This window comes from Mastigoproctus giganteus, chromosome 1, assembly GCF_048544385.1.
Source record: "Mastigoproctus giganteus isolate SK-2022 chromosome 1, ASM4854438v1, whole genome shotgun sequence".
NCBI classification, from domain to species: domain Eukaryota; kingdom Metazoa; phylum Arthropoda; class Arachnida; order Uropygi; family Thelyphonidae; genus Mastigoproctus; species Mastigoproctus giganteus.
This window is the reverse complement of record NC_143575.1, coordinates 119267263-119294872: the sequence shown is the minus strand read 5'-3', so window position 1 is coordinate 119294872 and position 27610 is coordinate 119267263. Positions and strand designations below refer to the sequence as shown.

Sequence of the window (27610 nt, the reverse complement as noted above, 5' to 3'; positions counted from 1 at the left end):
ATGCTATAATGAGCTTGCTTCCTAGTATCATTTTATTATTAATACTAATAATAAAATTAGTATGTGTGTGCTAATATATATATATATTTTACATGAAAGTAAAACATAAAAGACTGCATGCTACCACTTGTTGTCCTGATGAGCATAGCAGTTTTAGTTGAAAGCAGTTATTTTATATACATTTGCAGGAAAAAAAAAAATTATAATTTGTTAAAATTATAAGAATGAATCCAACTTTTCAATTTAAATTAATAATGTTAAACTTCTAAGAACTTTTCTCACCAATTTTTTTGCAAATTCTGTGTTCTCTGATAAGAAACCATAACCTGGATGCACCTGGAAAAGTGGAAAACTACTTATTTGCACCTGGAAGAGTGGAAAACTACTACTGTACATGAGGAATATCCTCATGTACAAAAATATTTATTTATTTACAAGTAAAAATTGTATCAACTGTTTCACAGAATGAACATCACATGCTAAATTTAAATTATAATGTGGAAGGTCATTATTAAATTACAAATATTTTTGGAGATCTGTAAACACCAAAAAAAAAAAAAAAAAAAAAAAAAACAGATAGCTAGATTAAATGAATTTTTGAATAAATAAAATAAAGATAATAACAAAATGAAAAATACAGGAAAAAACATGTGGGAAACAATGCCCTAGAAGGCTGTGTTTCACAAACGTGGTTCCACGGAACCTTGGAGTTCCATGTAGTGAAAGTGCAGGTTCCACCAGAAAATAAAGGAAAAAAGTAAGACATTAGAATTACACTAAGACTGAAAAAAAATTCTAATGTTTCTCAAAAAGAATTAAATATTTATTTTCTGTAATAATTTTTATTTAAGAAATCAGAGCATGTTCCTATGTTAATCAAATGAATTACATATATGTAATTTGAAATGATAAACAATATTTTTTAAATAACAGAAGATACGAACTTTTTGCAGTGCTGTATTATACTGTACCAATTTCACATGCATTGTCAGTGTGAGACAACTGGGCAATCTATAGTGTGAGGCACAATGAATGCAGCAAGCAACATATAGTTTGGCAATATATCAATGTGGTGTATGTGATCGACAATTGCTTGATCTTGTCACATATGCCTGTTAAACACTTTTGTCATATTTACAGTTCCAAAAGTTACACAGAAATTTAAATTACTGACAGCTAAATTTACAAAGGATCACTGGTTATATGAAGGAACTTTAAAGAAAAAATTAGTACTTCAAAAAGTTCTATTCTTATAAGAAACCAGAAACAATGATATTGAGATAAGTCAAGGAGACAGTTTAAAGAATTACAGCCTTCTGTTTCTGGATTTAAGGACACAAATAACACTTCCAAGAAAACACAATTATGACGTGAGCTCTTCATCATTTAGATTCACAAATGTCAGAGATTAAAATGCTTCCAATATCTAACCAATGTCTTTCCAACAAAATATTAGCAAATAATTCTTTAATGTGTGCTAAATTACGACAAAATTTTGAAAAAATTCACTGGGAATAGAAAAATAAAGATATATCTTATTTTAAGTGGAAGCTTGTATTACATGGAAAGGGTAAACTTTTCAAAACAAAAAAAAATGCAACAGAGGATTCTCTTCCAGGGAAAATAATGGAGTCACTGGTTAAAGAAATGTTGCAGGATCATCGAGACAAGACTGCAATAATAGTTGAGAGAGAGAGAGAGCATGGGTTTGTTAAAGGAAAGTCTTGTCTGAACAATTTGATTGGATACTATGATGTGGTCACAAAGGCACTGGATGCAAAAAAAGAATTTTGATATCATATACTTGGATTTCAGTAAAGCTTTTGATACTCTTGCACATGGAAGCCTGCTGTACAAATTGGAGTGTTATGGCATTAAGGGCAAGTTGCTACAACGGATAAAGGGATGGTTGAGTGGGAGACGGCAAAGAGTGGTAATAAATGGTCCACATTAGTCCACACTGTTCTTTGTGGACTAATGTTATTAAAGACAGCATGCTACTGCAACAGGATCTAGATAAGTTGGGAAAATGGGCTGAGAAGTGGCAACTGAAGTTTAAAATTGACAAATGCAAAGTACTGCATATGGGTAGCAGTAACCAAAGAGAAATGTACCAACTATGTGGTACTACACTCAGGGAAGTGGAGAATGAAAAAGACCTGTGGTAATTGTGCAGTCAGATATGAAGTTCTCTGAGCAGTGCAGATGGGCTGCCAGGGCAGGTCATGGAATCTTGTCAATGATATATAGAAATTTTGCTACCAGAAACAAAGAGGTGATCACTCCTTGTATAAGGCAATGGGCCAGCCACACCTTCAGGACTGCTTGCAGGTCTGGAGGCCTCATTTTAGAAAGGATGTAGAGTTGCTAGAATGAGTACAAAGAAGGGCAACAAAATTGGTGAGAGGAACAAAGGAGTGTTCTTACCAAGAAAGGCTTAAGTTCCACAAGTTGCAGCATCTGGAGACTAGGCACCTGTGAGGTGATCTGAATGAGGTTTATAAGACATTGAATGGTTTTAATAGACTGAATACTGATGGGATTCTTCCGTTTGCTCAGATTACAAACTTGAGGCGGCATAAACTGAAATCAAGGAAAGACAGTTGCAGAATAGATGTGCGGAAGTTTGTCTTTAGCCAGAGGGGAGTTGATTGCTGGAACAGACTTCCATCTGTTGTTGCGAAAATTGATAGCTTAAATAAATTTAAGGCTGAACTATAGAAATATTTGGAGTGACTGGATGGGTGAAATGGGAAGGTTTTTTTTTTTTGGCTGATGCTGTATAAGCTTGCTTTCTTGTATCATATGCTTCTACTAATGCTTACAAGGTGAGCTATAGCATATCATAAGATATTGCAAGCTGTGTGTTAAATGAGGAGTCGTGTAAAAAAGTTAAAGTTGTGACACTTTTCAAACACTTTCACATCGTATTCATGATCTTGCTGATGACATCAAGACAGAACTTATTTCTTGGCTGAATCTATGATGAAAACTCATTACATTTAGACAAGCCCACTGATGTTGCAGGTCGTGCAATTTTGCTTGTATTTGTACATTACGATATCATGTATCTATTAAAGAAGCCTTGCTTTTGTCTGAATTTTTGAAAACTCATACTACAGGTGAGGACATATTTAAATATATATCGATAATTTTATGAAAACACATGGAGAAAGATGGAAAAATGTGTTCATGTGTATAGTGATGGTGCCAAAGCAATGGTAGGAGCAGTGGCAGGCACTGTAACCTGAATAAAGATGTAGCAAAAAAAAAAGTGCAGCAACAGCTACTGTATTCTCCACAGACATGCACTGGTAGCTAAAAATATTTCAAGCTTGCTTAAAACTGTGTTAAAGGAAGCAGTGCAGATTATTAACTTTTTTTAAAAGTCAACCATTATGATCACGATTATATAAAATTATGTGTGAAAATATGGGTAGTGACACTACTCAGCTCTGCTTTTACATACAGAAATCAGGTGCTATCGCGAGATAAAATCCTTGTCAGAATGTTTGAATTATGGCAAGAACTACTGTCATATTTTCCCGATCATATATTTTGATTATCTGATTGATTAAGGAATTTTTTGTGGTTATCTAGAATTGCATTTCTTTCAAGATATCCACAAAATTAAATAAGGTATGTTTGTCCCTGATTATTTTTAATATGAAGGAAAAATTTTTTTTTAATGTCACATAAGTTGCAATTTTAAATCTCAGTTGTATAGCAAATAATTTCATTGGTTTCCCAACCATCAAGAATTTTCTTGTTGAATCCAAACAAGAAGAAATTTGCTGTAATATCGCAAAACATCTTCACAATTTATATGCATACATCAACACATATTTTCCATCTGTAAATTACAAAAGAATTGTTGGGTTCAAAATCCATTAAGCAAAACGGAAAACCCAGTTTTCTGCACTATGTTATGAAAACATGATCAAAATCACTTCACGTAATCAGTTAAAAAAAAAAAAATGAAGAATGCACATACTTATAAAGACAGGCAAATTCGAGCATAGTTGACAATCACCGGCACACACTTGTGTGAAACTGAATTCTCACAATACACAAGAACAAAGACTAAATACCGAAATTAACTAGATGCAGTGCCAAATATGCAAATACAACTTTTGACTATTAAATCCAATATAAAACGATCTGTCAACAAAAAAAAAGGGAAAAAAAGAAAAATGCACACTTACGCATTGAAAAGTGCTAAAATTTTTAGTGTTTATATTAAATGTTGGACCACTTAACATAGATGGGTTGACTATTGATGATCATGCTCGGGTAGCTGATAAACTGAATGAGTATTTTGCATCTACAATACCCATATACACACGAGGAGTTATTCAATGAGGGGAGTACCAGACGTTTATCAAACTCTAACAGGGAGCTAAATGATTTTGTAATAACTGAGAGCAAAGTGGAGGAGAAATTGTTGAAGTGAAACATAAAAAAGGCACCTGGGGTGGATGGGATTTATCCAGTTATATCAAAGGAAGCAGAAAAGGAAGTAAGCAAACTGATAGCCATAATCATGAGAGCTTCCTTAGAATCGGGGGAGAAGTACCCATGGACTGGAGGTATGCAAATGTATCACCAATTCACAAAGGGGGGTTCAAAAGGTGACAAAAGTAACTCTAGACTTGTTAGTTTAACTTGTGTTCTGGGGAAAATGATGGAATCAATGGTTAAAGAAGCATTGCAGGAGCATCTAGACAAGACTTCAGTTTTGCTTGGACACAGCATGGGTTTGTTAAGGGGAAGTCTTGTCTGACCAATTTGATTAGATACTATGATGTAGTCACAAAGGAACGGGATGCAAAGAATAATTTTGATATCATATATTTGGATCTTAGAAAGGATTATGATACTGTTGCACATGTAAGACTGCTGTACAAATTGGAGAGATATGGCATTACAGGCAAATTGTTACAATGGTTAAAGGGATGGTTGAGTGGAAGATGACAGAGAGTGGTAATCAATGGACGCTGCTCTTCATGGACAAACGTTATTAGTGGAGTTCCCCAGGATTCGATGTTGGGCCCATTGTTCTGTTGTATATTTATCAATGATATTGATGAAGGTATATCAGATTTAATGACATTCAGATTTTAAACGACAGTAAACTACTCCAACTGGATCTAGGTAAGTTGGGAAAATGGGCTGAGAAGTGGCAACTGAAGTTTAACATTGACAAATGCAAAGTACTGCATATGGGTAGCAATAACTGAAGAGAACGTAACAACTATGTGGTACTACACTCAGGGAAGTGGAAAGTGAAAAAGACCTGGGGATAATTGGGCAGTCGAATATGAATTTTGCTGAGAAGTGCAGACCGGCGGCCAGGGCATGTCATGGAGTCTTGTCAATGATATATAGGAATTTTTCTAGCAAGGCAGGGAGGTGATTATCCCGTTATACAAGGCAATGGTCAGGCCACACCTAGAGTAGTGTGCAGAGGTCTGGAGGCCTCATTTTAGGAAGGATGTAGAGTTGCTAGAACGAGTACAAAGAAGGACAACAAGACTGATGATGGAAACAAAGGGGTGCTCTTACCAAGAAAGGTTTAAGTTCTGCAAATTGCAGTACCTGGAGAGTAGACACCTGCAAGGTGATGTGATTGATGTGTATAAGGCCTTGAATGGCTTGAGCAAGCTAAATGCTGATGGGATTCTTCCTCTTGCTCAGATTAAGAACCCAAGGGGGCACAGATTCAAACTGAGGAAAAACAGTTGTAGAATAGATGTGCAGAAATTTGCCTTTAGCCAGCGGGTAGTTGATTGGTGGAACAGACTTCAATCTTTTGTTGTGGAAGTTGATAACCTAAATAAATTGAAGGTGGACAGGCATTTGGAAACGAATGGAGGGGTGAAATGGGAGGGTTTTTTTGTTTTTTTTTTTTGCTGATGCTGCATAAGCTTGCTTTCTTGCAATTTATGCCCCTACTAATGCTAACGTAATTTTTTTTTATTAGTAATAAAGTTGATCACATAATCATAAATTTATTAAAATTGTTATTAATTTTATCAATACTTATTCTGACTTATTTTCTCTCTCCATATTTTATGTAAGAAATACTATTCAGGTTCCATAACCAAATTAAATTGTGAAACAAATTGCACTTTTATGCTACATTCTTTATTCTTGTTACAGCACCTGTCACTGCTCCTACAATTGAGCTTTGGCACCATCACACATTTTTCCAAACTTATTCCATGTATTTTTATAAAATTATTAATAGAGTTAAATAAGTTCTCACCTTTGGTATTTGTTTGTAAACTTTTTCACAGAAATAAGTTTGCAAACCACATTTCCGTAAGCCCTTTATGTCAGCATTACTTGTCCTAACCAGCAGTTTAAGTTCGCTCATTTTATTGACAACACTTCTGACATTACTGTGTAAACAATTCAGACTAAGTGTTCTTATATACTTAATTACCTAGACACACCCCTTGAAGTTATTTAAGCTTCCTTCTCTAGCATTAGGTTATACTGTTTCATCTGCATCTAAAGCACTGGGATTTGTCTTTTGCACACAACATTAATTTTCTTCTAAACAAGTCACTCTGTACAAATCTCAAATCCACCCTACCATGGAAATTACCCACATCTGGGGCAGTGCATCCAAAATCTGTCTCCCTCAGGCACTAGCCTCCATTGAAAAGAGGCCAGTAAGGTTGCATGCCTTTTCTACTTCCATGGGTATTATTCTTCTGAATTTGCATCTATAATTCCTCCAGCTCTTCCAAATTACTCCAAACATATGCCACAACCAATTACTCGAAACAGGCATATGTTTCGAGTAATTTACTTCCAATTTCAATCTCACAGGAGCAACATTTCGTCTTCCTCATTTGTAACTTCAATTTCTGGAACAACCTTCCTTTACTTGAATTTCATAAAAATTACAATCTACAGAAATTTAAGTCTAAAAGTCGGCAGGTATATTTTGTCTTCTCAACCTTCAAACCCATGAATGGTAGTACAGTTCTACTACCATTCATGGGTAGTACATAGGGGATTGTTATTGTTATTTGGCTTTTTTTTAGGAGCATTAGCAACTAAGACCATATTGCTCCAGGATATGCAGTGGTCATTCCCTGACCTTTCCGCATCCTCCGTATTTGGTGGTGACGGGCTCGAAATGCGGTCTAATTGTCATAGGGGAGAAAACAGTGTGTGTACCCTGTATACAAGAAAGATGTTTTATTTGATGTGATAAAATCCTTAGGAAATGTACACTTGGGATTATTTTTTCACCATTTTTCCAATTCAATAGTAGACACAAAGAAAATCAAAACCTTTTAAATTTTTAAAATCGAACAGCTATACCAAAGTTATGAATGATGTAAAATGCTCACACAAACTACTTTTTTTTTCAAATTTTTTTTTCTTTTTTTTTATTTTTTTTATGTAAACCACAAACATGAGAGGTATTAGACCCTATAGTATTTAATACCGTGCTTGGGTTGGAGGTTGAGAAGACGAAAGAAGATATTTGTTGACAATGGACTTCAACTTCTGTAGACTGTAATTTTTCAGGAAATACATATGAAGGAAGGTTGTTCCAGAAAACAGCAGCTGAATGAATAAATGAGGAAGATGAAAAGTTGGTTCTGTTAGTTCGAAGTTGGACAGTAAATGGACGTTGGCTGGTGGCGGCACGTGTTCGAACTGTTTTGAAAGAGAGAGAGTGGAAATTATAGAAGCCAATTTAGAAAAACAATGCCCATGGAAGTATCTGTAGAAGAGGCATGGAGCAGAAACAGTACGTCTATGGGAAAGCGAGTGGAGCGACTCTGTTAGAGATGAATCATTAATTAACCTAACTGCCCTCTTCTGAATGGAATCAAGAAGCCTGAGAGAGGTTTTGGGGGTACCAAATCAGATGTGGGAACAATATTTCATGGCAGTGCGGATTTGCAATTTATACAGAGTGAGCAGCTGTTTGGAAGAAAAGTAACACTGACAGCGAAAGAGAAAACCAAGTTTTTTAGATGCTGAGGAAGCAATATTTGTAATGTGCTTGTGCCAAGAGAGATTAGAAGTGAGGGTAATCCCCAAAAGAGATATATCATTTTGCCTAGAAATCGGAGTGTCACTAAAGAGAAGCATAGGAGCAGAAGAATCCTTTTTGCAAGAGATAAGACAAGACTGAGTTTTAGAAGAGTTGAAATCAAATAAGTTGTCTTTGCCCCACTGGAGAATTACCTGAAGATCAGCATTTAAGGAATTGGTATCAGATTTTCGAAAAGTTGAAGCTGCTTGAACAGGTCAAGGTTTCTCAAAATGGAATGCAAGTGCTTGCAATGTGCTATCATTGGCAAAACTATGGATAGGATTGCCAGTCAATGGAAGAAGGTCATTATTATACAAGAGGAAAAGAGTGGGTTGAAAGAACTGAACCTTTGAGGACACCGGCATTAGTGGAGAAGTTCGAAGACAGAGAGAGCCATCAACCATCACCTTCAGTGAGTGATCAGAGAGAAAACTGGATAACCAATTATTAAAAAAAGTTGACAAACCATAAGATGGAAGCTTGTTTAGAAGACCTTTATGCCAAACACAATCGAAAGCCTTTGAGATGTCAAGAACAACTACTTGTGTTTCATCGAACTTTTCCATTGAATTAGTCTATAAATGGATAACATAAGCCAGAATATCACCAGTGAATCGACACTGACGGAATCCATACTGGCGATCGATGAGCAGATGGAAGGTTTCTAGGTAGTTTAAGAGTTGGTGGTTAATTGATTTCTCCATTACTTTAGAAAGAGTAGAAGTAATTGCAATCGGACGACAATTGAATGGGAGGGATTTGTCACCCTTTTTAGGAACTGGCTGGATATGGGCAAATTTCCAAGCAGAAGGAAAAACACCTTTGGAATAAGAAAGTGAAAAAAGGCGGCAAAGAATAGGAGTAAGTTCAAGATCACAGGTTTTGAGAACAAGTGGAGAAATAAAATCGGGACCTGGAGCTTTCTTAGCATCAAGATTCGTCAAAATCCTTCCGACATCCTTTTGACGGAAGACCACAGGAGGCATTGAATGGAGCGTGTTGGGAGTGGTTCGAGGTGTTTTACCAAGATCATTAATATATGAGTTGGAAGAAAAATGGGATGCTAGCAGGTCAGCTTTATCCTTGGCTGAAGTGACAACAGAACCATCTGGTTTGGACAGAGGTGGGAGCAGAGATGGGTAAAAGGTGCGGCCAATAGCTTTGGCAAGGGACTAGAATGCTCGGCTACCATTAGCGCAAGAAGCAAGTTTTCTACTCTTAGCCTGTTCAAACTCTAGTTTGGACTGATTAATAACTGCTTTACAATTGTTGCGAGCTTTGGTGTAGGCAGAAAATGAAACTGAAGAATTAGAAACAAGCCAATTACGATATGCAACATTCTTCTCTTGAACAGCCTTAGCACATTTATTGGAAAACCAAGGTTTAGATAAAGGACGAGATTTTAAAGTGGAGTGTGGGATAAAGGATTCCATTCCTGCAAGAATAATTTCACTGACACGATCTGAGCAAACGTTGACCTCAGAAGTTTTGAAGCAGTAATCCAACAAAGGAAAAGCAGAAAAGAAATCTCGCAGGTCATCCCATTTTGCATTCTTGTAATGCCAAACAACATAGGTTGGGAATAGCGATGAGATAAAGGTTCCATTGGAGAAGAGACAATCACCAAGTTGTGATCTGAAGTGCCTAAAGGACCTCTCACTTCGACCATGTACTTAGAAGGGTTGTTTGTGAGAAAAAGATCAAGTGTGATGGCTGAATGATTAGATTTATCCGGTATTCTTGTAGGTAAATGAACAATCTGTGCAGGCTCATTAGTAATTCCAAAAGCCTCAGCATCTTGACCTGCTGGGTCAGTGTGACTAGAAAATGGAAGCGAACCTAGAGTTGTGAACATTAAAATCACCAAGGAAAATTACCTCACTGTTAGGAAAGTTGGACTGGAGAAAGTCAAGTTGCAAAGAGAGGAAGTCAAAAAGCTCCAAGTGATTAGTGGAGTTGGGAGAACAGTAGAGACAACAGACGAATGAGGTAGAGAGATATTAAGCCAGAGAAGATCAAAACAATAGATTCCAAATTGCAAGTCTTTGATAGGGATTATCAGAACAGCGAATAATTTGGGCATCTGAGATGAGCAGTAGTTGAATCAACCGATAACTGAGATTCTGTTAGAAAAAGTACACGGGGTTTGGCAGACTGCAAGTGGAAATGGACATCGTTAAGATTAGAATTGAGACCACGTATATTTGTGAAAAAAATTAGGAAGTGCTGGGAGGTTTAGATCTTTTCTCATATAAGCTTGCTCTATTAGTTTGACAATCAATCCATGCTGTATTCAATAGTAAGAAAAAGTGGGTGAAACATGCTGTATGAAGTAATGAAATTTTTGGATATGACATACACATGGTAAGAATATACCCAGATCCTTGACATAACGTAGCCACGACAATGCTCCCCACATACAAACTACTTGGACTCCCTCCAGTCACTATCTGACAGAGTAGAGGTAGCAAGATTATACACTAGCTGATTAGGAAGCCTCCTAGAGAGTTACCAATAGGTTTATTCCGGTGTACAAACTAGCGGCCGGCCTGCGAACACCATTTTAGAGCTGTACCCTCGAAATGTAAGGAATATTGGATCTCGCCACGATGTTCATCATAACCTCAAAAGTCATCAATCATACTGCATGATGGAAGAGATAGGGAAGGGTTGACCGGAACTTACTCTACTAATCAATGTTATTGACTGGTTAGCATCATTAGCATCATTTAGGAAGTGCCATCATCTCACATTTTCATTACCAATTGGTTTTACTTCGGTTCGAAAATTTAGTATGAACAATGTATCTTTTTATGCTCAGGCCTGTTACTCAACAGAATCAACATTAGTGACTCAGATGACATCACTAGCTAAGAAGTTAACATCTAAGAAGTGACATCATTTCCGTCCCACATTTTTGTTACCAATTAGTTTTACATCAAAAATTTATTCTCATTCATTTTTTCTGAAAGTCTCCTAGGAACATATTCGGTAAATATTTTTCTATATTCTAGCTTGGACAAAATGTGTTGAGCACATTCTTTAGAAATTCTTAAAGTTTCTTAACCAAATTCTAGACATCCTTAACCCAATTTTTGAATGTGCCTCACAGATCTGGAATCCTCACACCAAAATTCTTATAAAACAACTGGAACATATTCAGAAATCCATAGTCAGATTCCTAACATACAAGTGTAGGTTGGAAATGAACACAAAATCTTATTATGAATGGTGCATTCACTTTGGGATGGTACCACTCTCTCAAAGAAGGGCTGTGGCAGACTGCAAATTCCTGATGCATCTGGTGGCTGGAAAGCTGGATGCTCCCGACCTGCTCTACCTCATCAATTTTAACTGTCCTCCAAGAGCCTTAAGGAGACACAATCTGCTGGCATTAGAGCCATTCAGAAGTGACCAACTTAAATTCCACTATTTCAACCGAACTGTAAAATTGCTAAACAACTTCAACATTGATATTCTCGCTGAAGACATCAATATCAAAAAAGAGTTGCAAAGGTTCTACAATCAAGGAATTAGAAAATGATAATAAATGATTAATTTAATAATAATAATAAAAATAAAACAAAAAATAGGTATATATTAACTATAAATATTCCAATAAACAAAGAAAATAATAAATATAATAATAAGAAATAATACAAAAAAATGGATAACCATAATAATAATACAAATTCAACCAAAGTAACTATTCATTGTGAGCAAACAAGAAAATATAACAACCAAGGTGTTTAGAAATAGAAAAATCTCTGTCATCCCAGCTTTGCTTAAATGGAAATTGCCTGGAACATAAGATATTCCACTGTACACGCTGTATATTGACCTTGTATATTTGACATTGTATATTGAGATCTGATAATGTATACTGACTGTAAATATAATTATTATTGTATTGCTACTGTTATATTCCTCCTCTGTAAGGCTTTGGCTGTTCTGGAGTAATAAATAAATAAATAAATAATAAAATTTTCAGTGATATTTAATTACTCCATCTGGCCATCACCACAAGCAAGTTCATCTGCTTGTTCATTAGCATTAGTAGAGACATATGATGCAAGAAAGCAAGCTTATGCAGCATCTACCAAAAAAAAAAAAAAAAACCCTTCCACTTCACCCCTCCATTCATTCGAAATACCTGTCCAGCTGAGCCTTAAATTTATTTAGGCTATCAACTTCCACACCAAGGGATGGAAGTCTGTTCCACCAACCAACTACCCGATGGCCAAAGGTAAATTTCCGCACGTCTATCCTACATCTGTCTTTCCTCAATTTGAATTTATGCCCTCTCAGGTGATTATTCTGAGCAAGAGGCAGTATCCCATCAGCATTGAGCATGCTCAAACCATTCAAGGCTTTGTACACCTCTATCAGATCACCTCGCCGGTGCCTAGTCTCCAGACACTGTAATTTGTAAAACTTAAGCCTTTCTTCGTAAGAGCAACCCTTCGTTCCGTTCACTAACCTTGTTGCCCTTCTCCGTACTCGTTCCAGCAGCTCTACATCCTTCTTGAAATGAGGCGTCCAGACCTGTATACAGTACTCAAGGTGCGGCCTGACCATTGCCTTATACAAGGGAATAATCACCTCCCTATCCCTGCTAGAAAAATTCCTGTATATCATTGAAAAGACACCATGAGCTACTCTTGCAGCCCGTCTGCACTGCTCAGAGAACTTCATATCTGACTCCACAATTACCCCCAGGTCCTTTTCATTCTCTATCACTGTCAGTGTAGTACCACAGAGTTGATACGTTGCTCTGGGGTTGCTGTTTCCCATATGTAGTACTTTACATTTGTCAATGCTAAACTTCATTTGCCACCTCTCAGCCCATCTGCTCAACCTTTCCAGATCCTGTTGCAGCAGTGTACTGTCATTAGTGTCATTAACAATCCTGCCAACCTTCGTATCATCTGCAAACTTGGACATTAAGTCTGATATACCATCATCAATATCATTTATAAATACAGAAAACAACAATGGACCCAACACTGAACCCTGAGGGACTCCACTAATAACATTAGTCCACGATGAGCAGTGTCCATTAATTACCACTCTCTGTCTTCTGCCACTCAACCATCCCTTTATCCATAGCAACAATTTGCCACCAATGCCACACTGCTCCAATTTGTGCAGCAGTCTTCCATATGCAACAGTATGAAAAGCCTTTCTAAGATCCAAATATATAATATCAAAGTTATTCCCTGCATCCAATTCTTTGGTGACTACATCATAGTATCCAATCAAATTGGTCAGGCAAGACCTTCCCTTAACAAAACCATGCTGTGTCTGAGCTATAACTGAATTCTTGTCAAGATGATACTGCAGTGCTTCTTTAACCAGTGCTTCCATTAATTTTCCTGGAACAGAACTCACAGGTCTATAATTACTTATGTCAGCCTTTGATCCTCCTTTGGGAATTGGGGTTACATTTGCACATCTCAAGTCTGTGGGTACCTCCCCTGAATCCAAGGAAGCTCTCATAATTATGGCTAACGGATTGCTTACTTCCTTTGCTGCCTCCTTTAATATAACTGGATAGATCCCATCCACCCCAGGTGCCTTTCTTGTCTTTATCTTCAACAAGTTTTCCTCCACTTTACTCTCAATTATTACAAGATCATCTAGCTCACTGCCAGTGTTTACTTCATCTACATTCACCTCATGTGTGAATGTAGATGCAAAATAATGATTTAGTTTGTCAGCTACCTGAGCAGGATCATCAACAGTTGAACCATCGATATCAAGTGGACCAATCTGATTCATCCTCTTCCTTCTAGAGTTTACATAAGTAAAGAACTCTTTGCTGTTTTTCTTTGCATCCCTTTCCAAAGATTTCTTGTAATCTGCCTTTGCCTGCCTAACCTCCTTTGTATCTTGGTTACAGATCAATTTATATCTATCATAGGCTTCTGTGTCACATGTTAATTTATATGTATCCCATGCATTTTTCTTCTCTGACATATGTCTCTGGGCGCCTCCGTAGCCAGGTGGGAAGGAGCAGTAGTGCGTAGCACACGCTTCTTGATTAGACCGGGGTTCGAGCCCGTCACCACCAAATGTGGAGGATGCGGAAAGGTCAGGGAATGACCACCGCATATCCCGGAGCAATATGGCCTTAGTTGCTAATGCTCCTAAAAACCAAATAACAACAACAACAACAACATATGTCTCATTAGTTCATCTGACATCCATTTAGGACTGAACTTTGAACAATATTTCTTTGTTGGTGTGTAAAGCCTAGTAGCTTCCAAGATAAGTTCTTTGAATGCTTCCCATTTTGAGTTTGCTGTTGGTAATATCATCAGTTGGTCCCACCGTATAGAATTTATATACTGTCTCAGACCATCGTAGTCACCTTTGCGAAAGCAATAACCCTTTCCTTTACCCCTGATGGTAGTTACCTCCTTGAGTAAATCCCACTTCAGCACACTGTGATCACTGCCACCTAGTAGTTCCTGTATTTGCAGATTCTTAATGCATGAAGAATCACTACTGATAATGAAATCAAGAGTATCACTCCCTCTAGTTGCCTCCCGAACATGCTGATTTAGAAAACAATCATCCAATAAATCCACAAAAGCTTTGCTAGTGTGTGAGTGACCAACCCACAAATTCGAGTCACTATCTGGGAAATTAAAATCTCACATTATAAGACTCCTGATTTACTGGCCCACTCTATTTCCCTGTACAGTTTCTTATTATACTCATCAGAGTCATTAGGCCTATAGCACACTCCTACTCTCAATGTTGATCTCCCAATGTTTATGTCACACCAAACTGACTCGACACTGCACTGTCCAGCGATGTCGACTGGCTTCACTTCCTTGGATTTTATGTGTTTCTTAACTAATAGCATAACCCCTCCTCCCTTCCTATCCTGTCTATCCTTTCTGTAGACGTTGTATTCCCCAAATTCCAGTTCTGCATTACTTATATCTGTGTGATACCACGTCTCTGATATCCCAACAATATCCGCCTTTGATGCTTTGAGCAATACTTCAAATTCATAAAATTTATTTATCAAACTCCTAGCATTGGTGTACACGCAAGTAGACATTCACCTGTTCTTTTTCTTAGCTATCCTAACACAACCCATGTGTTTACTTGTACTCCAATGAATCCCAGCAGTCTCTGAAATATCCTGCATCTTATTTTTCAAGCTGCTGCTCATTCCAATAGAAGCAGTGCAAGAATCACTTTCACCTCTGCCAGTGGCTACTGTTAATCTATTAGTCCTTGTATCCCCCAATCTAGCAGTTTTCCGAACCACCTAACACTGCCTCAATAGCATCAGCAAACATTCTTGCACCCTTTCTATTTAAGTGTATTCCATCCCTGTAGAAGCAGTCTCTCCTGTTAACCAGTACAGACCAGTGATCATGTTCTTCTTCAGTTTACATTTCCAGTTATTTACTTTAACTCAGATTATTAACAATAAATAACCTTGCCAATTTCACAATCTTTGAATTGTAAGAACTGCCAACATCAGTTTCATCCTTATATGTGACTATTAATCATCGAAGAATTTTGAGAGATCTAATATTATGAGTACTCAGAAACTCAATAAAACTACACACCAGTTAAACTGCATGTTCCAAGAGGCTTCTATTTAAAACCGTGCAATTTGTAAACAAACTACCACACAAAAAACACACGAGAACACTACTATGTACATAGTAACCAAAAACGATTAAGGAGAAAACACATTATTATCACGTCACAGGAGCTCAGTTGTATACATGTCTAATGTCAAATGGGAACTATATGTCCCATTCAGTTTATTGCTCGGAGATGCACTATTGTCATTGGCTGTATTCACAAGATAAATCCGTCGGGCTTCAAGGCTTACTGACATTTTCAGCTCAGATATTTCTGTTCAAACATAAATTTTGTTAGGCATGATAGCATAACAAGAAGAAAATGGAGGAAATGCTAATAGAGAACTGAATTACAAGTAAGTAAGTAATGCTGTTTTGAGTGCATAAGTAAGAATATCCGAAAACAAATAACAACAACAACATAAGGATGTTGCTCCTGTGCCTATTCCGAAGCACCCTCCACTTTGACCAGCTACTCACCGCACATGTCCAGTCACATAGACGGTCAAAAATGGCCAAAGGAAGAAAATAGACCAACAAGTCAATCATTTCAACTCATAATTTGTTATAAGTTCAATTTTTAGCATTGAGAAGTAGTTTTTTGTTATTAAATTTAATTTAAAAAATTTTGTTTTGTATTTTGACAGAATAAATCCTTATTCAAAATTAAACTAACAGTATTTCAACTTTCCATAAACATACATCCTTTTTCCTTAGCGCTGATTGAATTTCGAAATTGTGTATTTTGCCCTTGTATGTCATCCTTAATTAGGTTATATAGGAAATTAAATCCTTTATTCATCCGTAAGTACATCTCAAATTGATTTTCATCTTCTTCTAAGTCCTGCAGTAAATGATGGAATTTGCCCTTTTCTGTTCTCTTCAAGTTTATGTCATATATCCATCCTTACTCTCTTTTGTTTTCTTCTTCAAAACCTGAAGAGGAAAATTAATTGTAGAACTTCATTTTGCATCAGCTTTCCCAAAGAGAATAACACATACATAAAATTACATGGTAGTAAAGTGTCTCCTACGACTGACTTCACAGTTTACACTAAACAGTGAAATGAAGTCCTGTGAAGTGATAATAGTGTGTTTCAGCCCTTAGCTGCATGGAAAACCTAATTGGAACTTGCAGCCCAACCTATACTGAGGTTATCAACAACTAAAAGGCAAATTATATGATTGGCAGAGCTTTTAAGAAATGGAAATTACCTCCTGACAATTTCATACAAATAAAAATTGAGAATGAATTACATTTTCTGTTACCATACTTGTGAAGAGTCTACTGGTAGTTTAAGGACTTGAGGCCACACATTTTTTCAGAACCATTTAATTGCCAAAAGCTGAATAAATAAGTAATTTATAACTGGAATTCAGTTTAACTAAAATGCTGGCAGAATGAATCAAAGATTGAAATGCTTTACAAATGGGTGTTATAAATGTGAAAGAGAATGTGTGTTGACTAACTTCTATGGAATGATATTTTGTATGTAGGCTAGCTTGGTGTTAATAGGCTCCAGAATCACACAATGGTTCCATTTAACTTACAATAGCATAACTTACTATGGATGGGCAATTTTTGTGTTCGAAAGATGAAATGTTAAGTTGCAAAGGGGGGGGGTGTTATATTTTTACTTCCAGTATTTTTTAATTGATTAAATGGAATATTTCCTAGTAAAGTATTAGTTAAATATTACAATTCTGCTGTTAAATCGACTTCTTTGCAACATATCACAAAGAGCCAATGCTTTAATGTTTATACAAAATTCAAACCAATTCTGCTGTATGGGTGGTGTAAATAAAAATGTGGGTATCTTCCTGTTGTATATCCTAGCTAAAATTGCAAGTCTTATTGAACTTGAAAATTATAAGATTCATAAAATTGATACTACCATTGGTTTCTAACTCTAAGTGGTATTTCAGTCCACTGTGTATTGAATTAAACTGTAAAAATAGGTTAAATGGTTTGCTATTACACTTCAGACTAGCATCTTCTCAACCTTTAAACCATGTCCAGTACGAAGTACTATAGGTTTGGATACCTATTTGGGCTTGAGTGTTTCATTAACAAAAAAAAAAAAGAAAGAAAGAAAAGGAGTACCTCATACTGTGTAACAGCAAACAGCATGTGTAAATAGCATTGTTTGTTATGAAAATAAGGTTGGTTTTTTTTTTTTTTTTTTTTTAATGTAAACCACAAACACAAGAGGTATTAGAACCTATAGTACTTAGTACCATGCTTGTTTTGGAGGTTGAGAAGACGAAAGAAGATATTTCTTGACCTTGGATTTTAACTTCTGTAGACTGTAATTTACAGAAAATACGCATGAAGGAAGGTTGTTCCAGAAAATGACAGTTGAATGAATAAACGAGGAAGATGAAAAGTTGGTTCTGTGAGTTTGACGGTGGACAGTAAATGGATGTTGGCTGGTGGCGGCACGTGTTCGAACTGTTTTGAAAGAGAGAGAGAGAGTGGAAACTATAGAAGCCAATTCAGAACAACAGTGCCCATGGAAGTGTCTGTAGAAGAGGCATGCAGCAGAAACAGTACATCTATGGGACAGCGAGTGGAGAGACTCTGACAGAGATAAATCATTAATTAATCTAACTGCCCTCTTCTGAATGGAATCAAGAAGCCTGAGAGAGGTTTTGGGAGCACCACCCCAAATGTGGGAACAACATTCCATGGCAGGGCAGATTTGCAATTCATACAGAGTGAGCAGCTGTTTGGAAGAAAAGTAACACTAAGAGCAAAAGAGAAAACCAAGTTTTTTAGATGCTGAGGAAGCAATATTTGTAATGTCCTTGTGCCAAGAGAGATTAGAAGTCAGGGTAATTCCCAAAAGAGATATATCATTTTGCTTAGAAATCGGAGTGTCACTAAAGATAAGCATAGGAGCAGAAGAATCCTTTTTGCGAGATATAAGAGACAAGACTGAGTTTTAGAAGGGTTGAAATCAAATAAGTTGTCTTTGCCCCACTGGAGAATTACTTGAAGATTGGAATTTAAGGAATTGGTAGGAGATTTTCGAGAAGTTGTAGCTGATTGAACAGCACAAGGTTTCTCAAAATGGAAAGTGGAAGGCAATGTTCTATCATCGGCAAAACTATGAATAGGATTTCCAGTCAATGGAAGAAGGTCATTAATATACAACAGGAAAAGAGTGGGGGAAAGAACTGAACCTTGGGAGACAACAGCATTAGTGGAAAAGTTAGAAGACAGAGAGCCATCTACTTTCACCCTCAGTGAGAAATCAGAGAGAAAACTGGATGGCCAATTAGAAAAAACAGTTCACAAACCATAAGATGGAAGCTTGTTTAGAAGACCTTTATGCCAAACATGATCGAAAGCCTTTGAGATATCAAGAGCAACTACTTGTGTTTCACCGAACCTTTCCATTGAATTAGTCCATAAATGAGTAACATAAACCAGAACATCACCAGTGTATCGACACTGATGGAATCCATACTGGCAATCTTAGATCAGACGGAAGGTTTCTAGGTAGTTTAAGAGTTGGCGGTTAATTGATTTCTCCATTACTTTAGAAAGATTAGAAGTAATTGCAATGGGATGATAATTGAATGGGAGGGATTTGTCACCCTTTTTAGGAACTGGCTGGATATAGGCAAATTTCCAAGCAGAAGGAAAAATGCCTTTGGAATAAGAAAGTGAAAAAAAGGCGGCAAAGAACAGGAGTAAGTTCGGGAGCACAGATTTTGAGAACAAGTGGAGAAATACCATTGGGACCTGGAGCTTTCTTAGCATCAAGATTCGTCAAAATCCTTCTGACATCCTTCTGACGGAAGACCACAGGAGGCATTGAAAGGAGCATGTTGGAAATGGTGGGAGGTGTTTTACCAAGATCATTAATACATGAGTTGGAAGAAAAATGGGATGCTAGCAGGTCAGCTTTATCCTTGGCTGAAGTGACAACAGAACCATCTGGTTTTGACAGAGGTGGGAGTAGAGATGGGCAAAAGTTGCAGCCAATAGCTTTGGCGAGGGACCAGAATGCACGGCTACCATTAGGGCAAGAAGCAAGTTTTCAACTCTTAGCCTGTTCAAACACTAGTTTGGACTGATAAATAACTGCTTTACAATTATAGCGAACTTTGGTGTAGGCAGAAACTGAGACTGAAGAATTAGAAACAAGCCAATTACGATATGCAACATTCTTCTCTTGAACAGCCTTAGCATATTTATTGGAAAACCAAGGTTTATATAAAGGATGAGATTTTAAAGTGGAGTGTGGAATAAAGGATTCCATTCCTGCAAGAATAATTTCACTGACACGATCTGAGCAAACGTTGACATCAGAAGTTTTGAAACAGTAATCCGACCAAGGAAAAGAAGAAAAGGAATCTCGCAGGTCATCCCATTTTGCATTCTTGTAATGCCAAACAACATAGGTTGGGAATAGCCATGAGATAAAGGCTCCATTAGAGAAGAGACAATCACCAAGTTGTGATCTGAAGTGCCTAAAGGACCTCGCACTTCGACCGTGTACTTAGAAGGGTTGTTTGTGAGAAAAAGATCAAGCGTATTGGCGGCTGTATGATTAGGATTGTCCGGTATTCTTGTAGGTTAATGAACAATCTGTGCAAGGTCATTAGTAATTGCAAAAGTCTCAGCATCTCGACCAGCTGGGTCGGTGTGACTAGAAAACGGAAACCAGCTGGAGTTGTGAACATTAAAATCACCAAGGAAAATTACCTCACTGTTAGGAAAGTTGGACTGGAGAAAGTCAAGTTGCAAAGAGAGGAAGTTAAAGAGCTCCAAGTGATTAGTGGAGTTGGGAGAGCAGTAGAGACAACCCATGAATTTTACTCAATGAGATAGAGAGATTTTAGGCCAGAGAAGATCAAAGAGAGGAGATTCCAAATTGCCAAGTCTCTGACAGGGAATATCAGAACGGACATATGCACAAGTACCACCTTTAAGGCGAAAGGAATTATACAACGAATAAATTGGGCATCTGACATGAGCAGTATTTGAATCAACCAATAACTGAAAATATGTCAGAAAAAGTACATGGGGTTTGGCAGACTGCAGGTGGAAATGGACATCGTTAAGATTAGAATTGAGACCACGTATATTTGTGAAATTAATTAGGAAGTGCTTGGAAGGTTTAGATCTTTTCGCAGATAAGCTTGCTCTATTAGTTTGACCATTCATGGTGTATTCAACAGTAAGAAAAAGTGGTGGGGGGGGACATGCTGCATGATGTAATGAAATTTTTGGATATGGCGTACATGTGGTAAGAATATACCCAGATCCTTCACATAATGTGGCCTCGACAATGTTCCCCACATACACACTACTCGGACTCCCTCCAGTCACTATCTGGCAGAGTAGAGGTAGCAAGATTATACACTAGTTGATCCGGAAGCCTCCTAGAGAGTTACCAATAAGTTCGGTCTAGTGTACTAACTATCAGCCGGCCTGCGAACACCGTTTTAGAGCTGTACCCTCGAAATGTAAGGAATATTGGATCTTGCCATGATGTTCATCATAACCTCAAAAGTCCTCAATCACACTGCATGATGGAAGAGATACAGAAGGGTTGACCAGAACTTAGCTCTAGAGACTAAACATGGGTTCCACCACTTCAAGCCTCCAATAAGCAATGTGGTGTGGGTGCCCCACCTTGATCCCCGCATATGTTGGTTCACAACTGGCTGGTCACTCACCATGTACTTGTACATGGAGGTTATACCCAGGGTTACTAACAGTCACACCATCGTGAAGGTGCAAGCAGAGGATTTGGCTGTCACAGACTGTCCAAACTTCGCCGAAATTGAGTCCACTTGACTTGAGTGTCACCCGAATATCAGTTCCATCAGTGTTTTAGACTCCCAGGTAGCAAGTGCAACTTGTCTGGCATAACTGAGGGAATGTCTATGACAACCTCAAGGACCAGGCATTCATTCATGTAACAGAAAATTCATTCCATCATCTGTAATAAACAAATACAGTGGCAGACAAAAAAAGAGCATCAATTGTGAATTTTGTAAATAATGTGTTTTGAGCTGCATTTTGGGTCGCAGAAATGTTTGAAATGCATTTGTTAGATGAGATGTATATCTCTGTGAATGAAATGCAATAAAGACTCCACCTGATATACCTAATTGCCATAAATATCTTTCCAAAGGGTAAAATTGCATAATTAATGAAAATATAAGAAATCATGCATATGGCAATCAAGACAACCAAACATACATTTTATTGCATTTAGCATTAGTAGAGACATATGATGCAAGAAAGCAAGCTTATGCAGCATCAGTCGAAAAAAAAAAAAAAAAAAAACTTCCACTTCACCTCTCCATTTGTCCAAAATACCTGTCCAGCTAAGACTTAAATTTATTTAAGTTATCAACTTCCACAACAAGGGATGGAAATCTGTTCCACCAACCAACTACCCGCTGGTTAAATGCAAATTTCCGCACATCTATCGTACAACTATCTTTCCTCAATTTGAATTTATGTCCTCTCAGGTGATTATTCTGAGCCAGAGGAAGAATCCAATCAGCATTGAACATGCTCAAACCATTCAAGGCTTTATACACTTCTATCAGATCACCTCGCCGGTGCCTAGTCTCTAGACACTGTAATTTGCTTAATCGTAGTCCTATATCCATTGCCTAGGTTGTTACCTTTGAGATCCGTCCAGTTTTTTCCATTGAGCTTATTCAAGGCTTTATACACCTCTATCAGATCATCTCGCTGGTGCCTAGTTTCCACACAGTGTAATTTGAAAAACTTAAGCCTTTCTTCGTAAGAGCACCCCTTTGTTCCATTCACTAATCTTGTTGCCCTTCTCTGTACTCGTTCCAGCAGCTTTACATCCTTATTGAAATGAGGCCTCGAGACCTGTATACAGTACTCTAGGTGTGGCCTAACCATTGATTTATACAAGGGAATAATCACCTCCTTATCCCTGCTGGAAAAATTCCTGTATATCATTGACAATACTCCATGAGCTACCCTTGCAGACTGTCTGCACTGCTCAGAGAACTTCATATCTGCCTGCACAACCACCCCCAAGTCCCTTTCATTCTCTACCACTGTCAGTGTAGTACCACAGAGTTGATACGCTGCTCTGGGGTTGCTGTTTCCCATGTGTAGTACTTTACATTTGTCAATGTTAAACTTCATTTGCCACCTCTCAGCCCATCTGCTCAACTTTTCCAGATCCTGTTGCAGCAGCATAGTGTTAGTAGTGTCCTTGACAACCCTGCCAACCTTTGTATTGTCTGCAAACTTGGACATTAAGCTTGATATACCATCATCAATATCATTTATAAATACAGAAAACAATAATGGACCCAACACTGAGCCCTGAGGGACTCCACCAATAACATTAGTCCACGATGAGCAGTGTCCATTGGTTACCACTCTCTGTCTTCTCCCCCTCAACCACCCCTTCATCCATACCAGCAATTTGCCTCCAATGTCACACTGCTAAAATTTGTGTAGCAGTCCTCCATGTGCAACAGTATCAAAAGCCTTTCTAAGATCCAAGTATATAATATCAAAGCCATTCCCTGCATCCAGTTCTTTTGTGACTGCATCATAGTATCCAATCAAATTGGTCAGGCAAGACTTCCCCTTAACAAAACCATGCTGTGTCCGAGCTATAACTGAAGTCTTGTCTAAATGATCCTGCAGTGCTTCTTTAACCAGTGCCTCCATTAATTTTCCTGGAACAGAAGTTAAACTCACAGGTCTATAATTACTTGTGTCAGCCTTTGATCCTCCTTTGTGAATTGGGGTCATTGCACATTTCCAGTCTATGGGTACCTCCCCTGAGTCCAAGGAAGCTCTTATTATTAAGGCTAAGGGTTTGCTTACTTCCTTTGCTGCCTCCTTTAATATAACTGGATAGATGCCATCCACCCCGGTTGCCTTTCTTGTGTTATCTTCCACTTTACTCCCAGTTATTTCAAGATTCTGTAGCTTACTGCTAGAGTTTAATACACCTCTGGCATTCCCCTCACTGAATAACTCCTCATGTGTGAATGTCGATGCAAAATATTCATTTAGTTTGTTAGCTACCTGAGCAGGATCATCAACAGTTGACCCATCAATATCAAGTGGACCAATCTGATAGATCCCCTTCCTTCTAGAGTTTACATAAGTAAAGAACTCTTTGCTGTTTTTCTTTCCATCCCTTGCCAAGGATTTCTCGTAATCTGCCTTCGCCTGCCTAACCTCTTTTGTAACTTGGTTTCATATCAACTTGTATCTATCATAGGCTTCTGTGTCATGTGTTAATTTGTAAGTATCCCATGCATTTTTCTTCTCTGCCATATGCCTCATTAGTTCATCTGACATCCATTTTGGCCTAAACCTTGAACAATATTTCTTAGTTGTTATGTAAAGCCTAGTAGCTTCCAAGATAAGTTCTTTGAATGCTTCCCATTTTGAATTTGCTGTTGGTAACATCATCAGTTGGTCCCACTGTATAGAATTTAAATACTGTCTCAGTCTATCGTAGTCACCTTTACGAAAGCAATAACCCTTCCCTTTACCCCTAATGGTAGTTACCTCTTTGAGTAAATCCCACTTCAGCACACTGTGATCACTGCCACCTAGTGGTTCATTTATCTGCAGATTCTTAATGCATGAAGAATCACTGCTGATAATCAAATCAAGAGTATTACTCCCTCTAGTTGCCTCCCAAACATGCTGTTCCACAGATTGCAACCATTACGTAATTCGGAGAGTTCCTGTACAGTTTGCTCATATCGTGTCAGTGAAATGATTCTTGTAGGGATGTAATCCTTTATTCCACACTCTACTTTGAAATCTCGTACTTTATCTAAACCTTGGTTTTCCAACAAATGTGCTAAGGCTGCTCAAGAGATCAATGTTGCATATCGTGATTGGCTTGTTTCCAATTCTTCAGTTTCATTTTATGCCTACACCAAAGCTTCCAACAATTGTGAAGCAGTTATTAATCAGTCCAAACTAGAGTTTGAACAAGCTAAAAGTAGAAAACTTGCTTCTTGCCCTAATGGTAGCCGAGCATTCTGGTCCCTTGCAAAAGCGATTGGCCACAACTTTTGCCCAACTCTGCTCCGACGTCTGTCAAAACCAGATGGTTCTATTGTCATTTCAGTCAAGGATAAAGCTGACCAACTAGCATCCCATTTTTCTTCCGACTCATGTATTAGTGATCTTGGTAAAACACCTCCCACCATTCCCAACATGCTCTATTCAATGCCTTCTGTGGTCTTCCGTCAAAGGAATGTCAGAAGGATTTTGACGAATCTCAATGCTAAGAACACTCCAGTTCCTGATGGTATTTCTTCAAAACCTGAACTTGCTCCTATTTTTACCTCCTGTTTTCACTTTCTTATTGTAAAGGTGTTTTTCCTTCTGCTTGGAAATTTCCACATATCCAGCCAGTTCCTAACAAGGGTGACAAGTCCCTCCCATCCAATTATCGTCCAATTCAATTACTTTTACTCTTTCTATAGTAATGGAGAAATCAATTAACCGCCATTTCTTAAACTACGTAGAAAACTTCCATCTGATCAACAATCGCCACAGTATGGATTCCATCAGTATCATTCCACTGGTGATATTTTGGCTTCATCATCATCAGCCATTTTCAATCCACTGCAGGATAAAGGCCTCTCCAGCAACTTTCCAGTCCCTTCTCTTTTGTCCAGTTACTTCTTATTTTGGATATAAAGGGAACTCGGAGATAATTAATACTTGACACTAAAAAATATATATTCCGTTATAACTGTGTTGGGAGATAAGTTAGGGTTATAAACTGAAATTGAAATTTTATTTAAATTAAAAGAAATCATGACTCAGACCAGAGCAGCAAAACAAAAGGCTCGAGCTAATGGAAGTGCTGTGGCTCAGAGGAGAACTGAGGAGGGCAGTTGCCTTCTGAATCACAGCCTTCTAAAATGCACAGCTTGCATGATGTTTGTGGAGCATTCAGGTACGGGACATGATATTGCCATGGGGGATGTCTTTGTGTGTGCGCGATACAAGGAGTGTATCGAAATCAACAACTCAGCGTTCTTATGGGCCTATATGAGTGCTTGAAGGACAGGGTGGATGCCGTCGAAGGAACTAAACTAAGGGGCCCATCAAGCTCTCAGCTGCCCACATCAACGCCAGAGCTTGCACTTGGTCATCGCCCAACACAGCGGCAACCCCCAGGGCAGAATGCGCTGGTCCCAAAGGAACTAGTAGTTGTTGGTGACTCTATTGTCAGGGAAACGGAGAACATGCTTTGTAAAAAGGATAGGTGGAACAGGACCAGGGTATGTCTGCCAGGGGTAAAGGTTTATGATGTTGTAGAGCAGATATCATCTTTTAAGGGCACAAAAGGTGATATAGCTGTACACGTTGGCACTAATGATATCAAGAGTAGGAGACCGGCAGGATTGCTTAACAAGTTCAGGTCACTGTTAAAAAAAAGCCGTGAAATAGGGTTGAATTTGAAAGTGTCTGCAATTCTGCCCAGACACGATAGGAGGGAGTATATGATGAGAGTCTTGTCGATCAATTCGGCCCTGGAAAGATTGTGCAAGGCTCAAGGGGTAGAATTTTTTTTAGCATGGACTGTACTTGTTAACAGGAGAGATTGCTTCTACAGGGATGGGATACACTTAAATAGAAAGGGTGCAAGAATATTTGCTGATGCTATCGAAGCAGTGTTAGGTGGGTCGGAAAACTGCTAGCTTGGGGGGAGACAAAGCCGAATAGATTAACAGTAGCCACTGGCAGAGGTAAAAGAGATTCTTGCACTGCTTCTATTGGAATGAGCAGAAGCCTGAAAAACAAGATGCAGGATATTTCAGAGACTGCTGGGAGTCATTGCGGTACAAGTAAACACATGGGTAGTGTTAGGGTAGCTAAGAATAGAAATAGGTGCATGTATACTTGCGTGTACACCAATGCTAGGAGTTTAGTAAATAAATTTGATGAATTTGAGGTATTACTCAAAACATCAAAGGCAGATATTGTTGGGATATCAGAGACGTGGTGCCACACAGATATAAGGAATGCAGAACTGGAATTTGGGGAGTACAACGTCTACAGAAAGGATAGACTGGATAGGAAGGGAGGAGGGGTTATGCTATTAGTTAAGAAATACATAAAATCCAAGGAAGTGAAGCCAGTGGACATTGCTGGACAGTGCAGTGTCGAGTCAGTTTGGTGCGACATAAGCATTGGGAGATCGAAATTGAGAGCAGGAGTGTGCTATAGGCCTAATGACTCTGATGAGTATAATAAGAAACTGTACGGGGAAATAGAGTGGGCCAATAAATCAGAGAGTCTTATAATGGGAGATTTTAATTTCCCAGATACTGACTGGAATTTGGGGGCTGGTCACTCACACACTAGCAAGGCTTTTGTGGATTTATTGGATGATTGTTTTCTACATCAGCATGTTCGGGAGGCAACTAGAGGGAGGAATACTCTTGATTTGATTATCAGCAGTGATTCTTCATGCATTAAGAATCTGCAGATAAATGAACCACTAGGTGGCAGTGATCACAGTGTGCTGAAGTGGGATTTACTCAAAGAGGTAACTACCATTAGGGGTAAAGGGAAGGGTTATTGCTTTCGTAAAGGTGACTACGATGGACTGAGACAGTATTTAAATTCTATACAGTGGGACCAACTGATGATGTTACCAACAGCAAATGCAAAATGGGAAGCATTCAAAGAACTTATTTTGGAAGCTACTAGGCTTTACATACCAACTAAGAAATATTGTTCAAGGTTTATGCCTAAATGGATGTCAGATGAACTGATGAGGCATATGGCAGAGAAGAAACATGCATGGGATACATACAAATTAACACATGACACAGAAGCCTATGATAGATACAAGTTGATCTGTAACCAAGTTACAAAGCAGGTTAGGCAGGCGAAGGCAGATTACGA

The 27610-nt window shown here is 38.1% G+C and overlaps 1 protein-coding gene across 1 annotated transcript in view; it reads right to left on the bottom strand.

Annotated features, from left to right (window-relative positions):
• LOC150091114 (propionyl-CoA carboxylase alpha chain, mitochondrial-like) overlaps positions 1 to 27610 on the bottom strand; it is a 1103107-nt gene that overhangs the window by 820689 nt on the left and 254808 nt on the right. The window contains exon 5 of the mRNA XM_090381963.1: positions 283 to 336. Coding sequence (XP_090238089.1) covers positions 283 to 336 — 54 coding nt within the window. The remainder of the gene's footprint in view (positions 1 to 282; positions 337 to 27610) is intronic.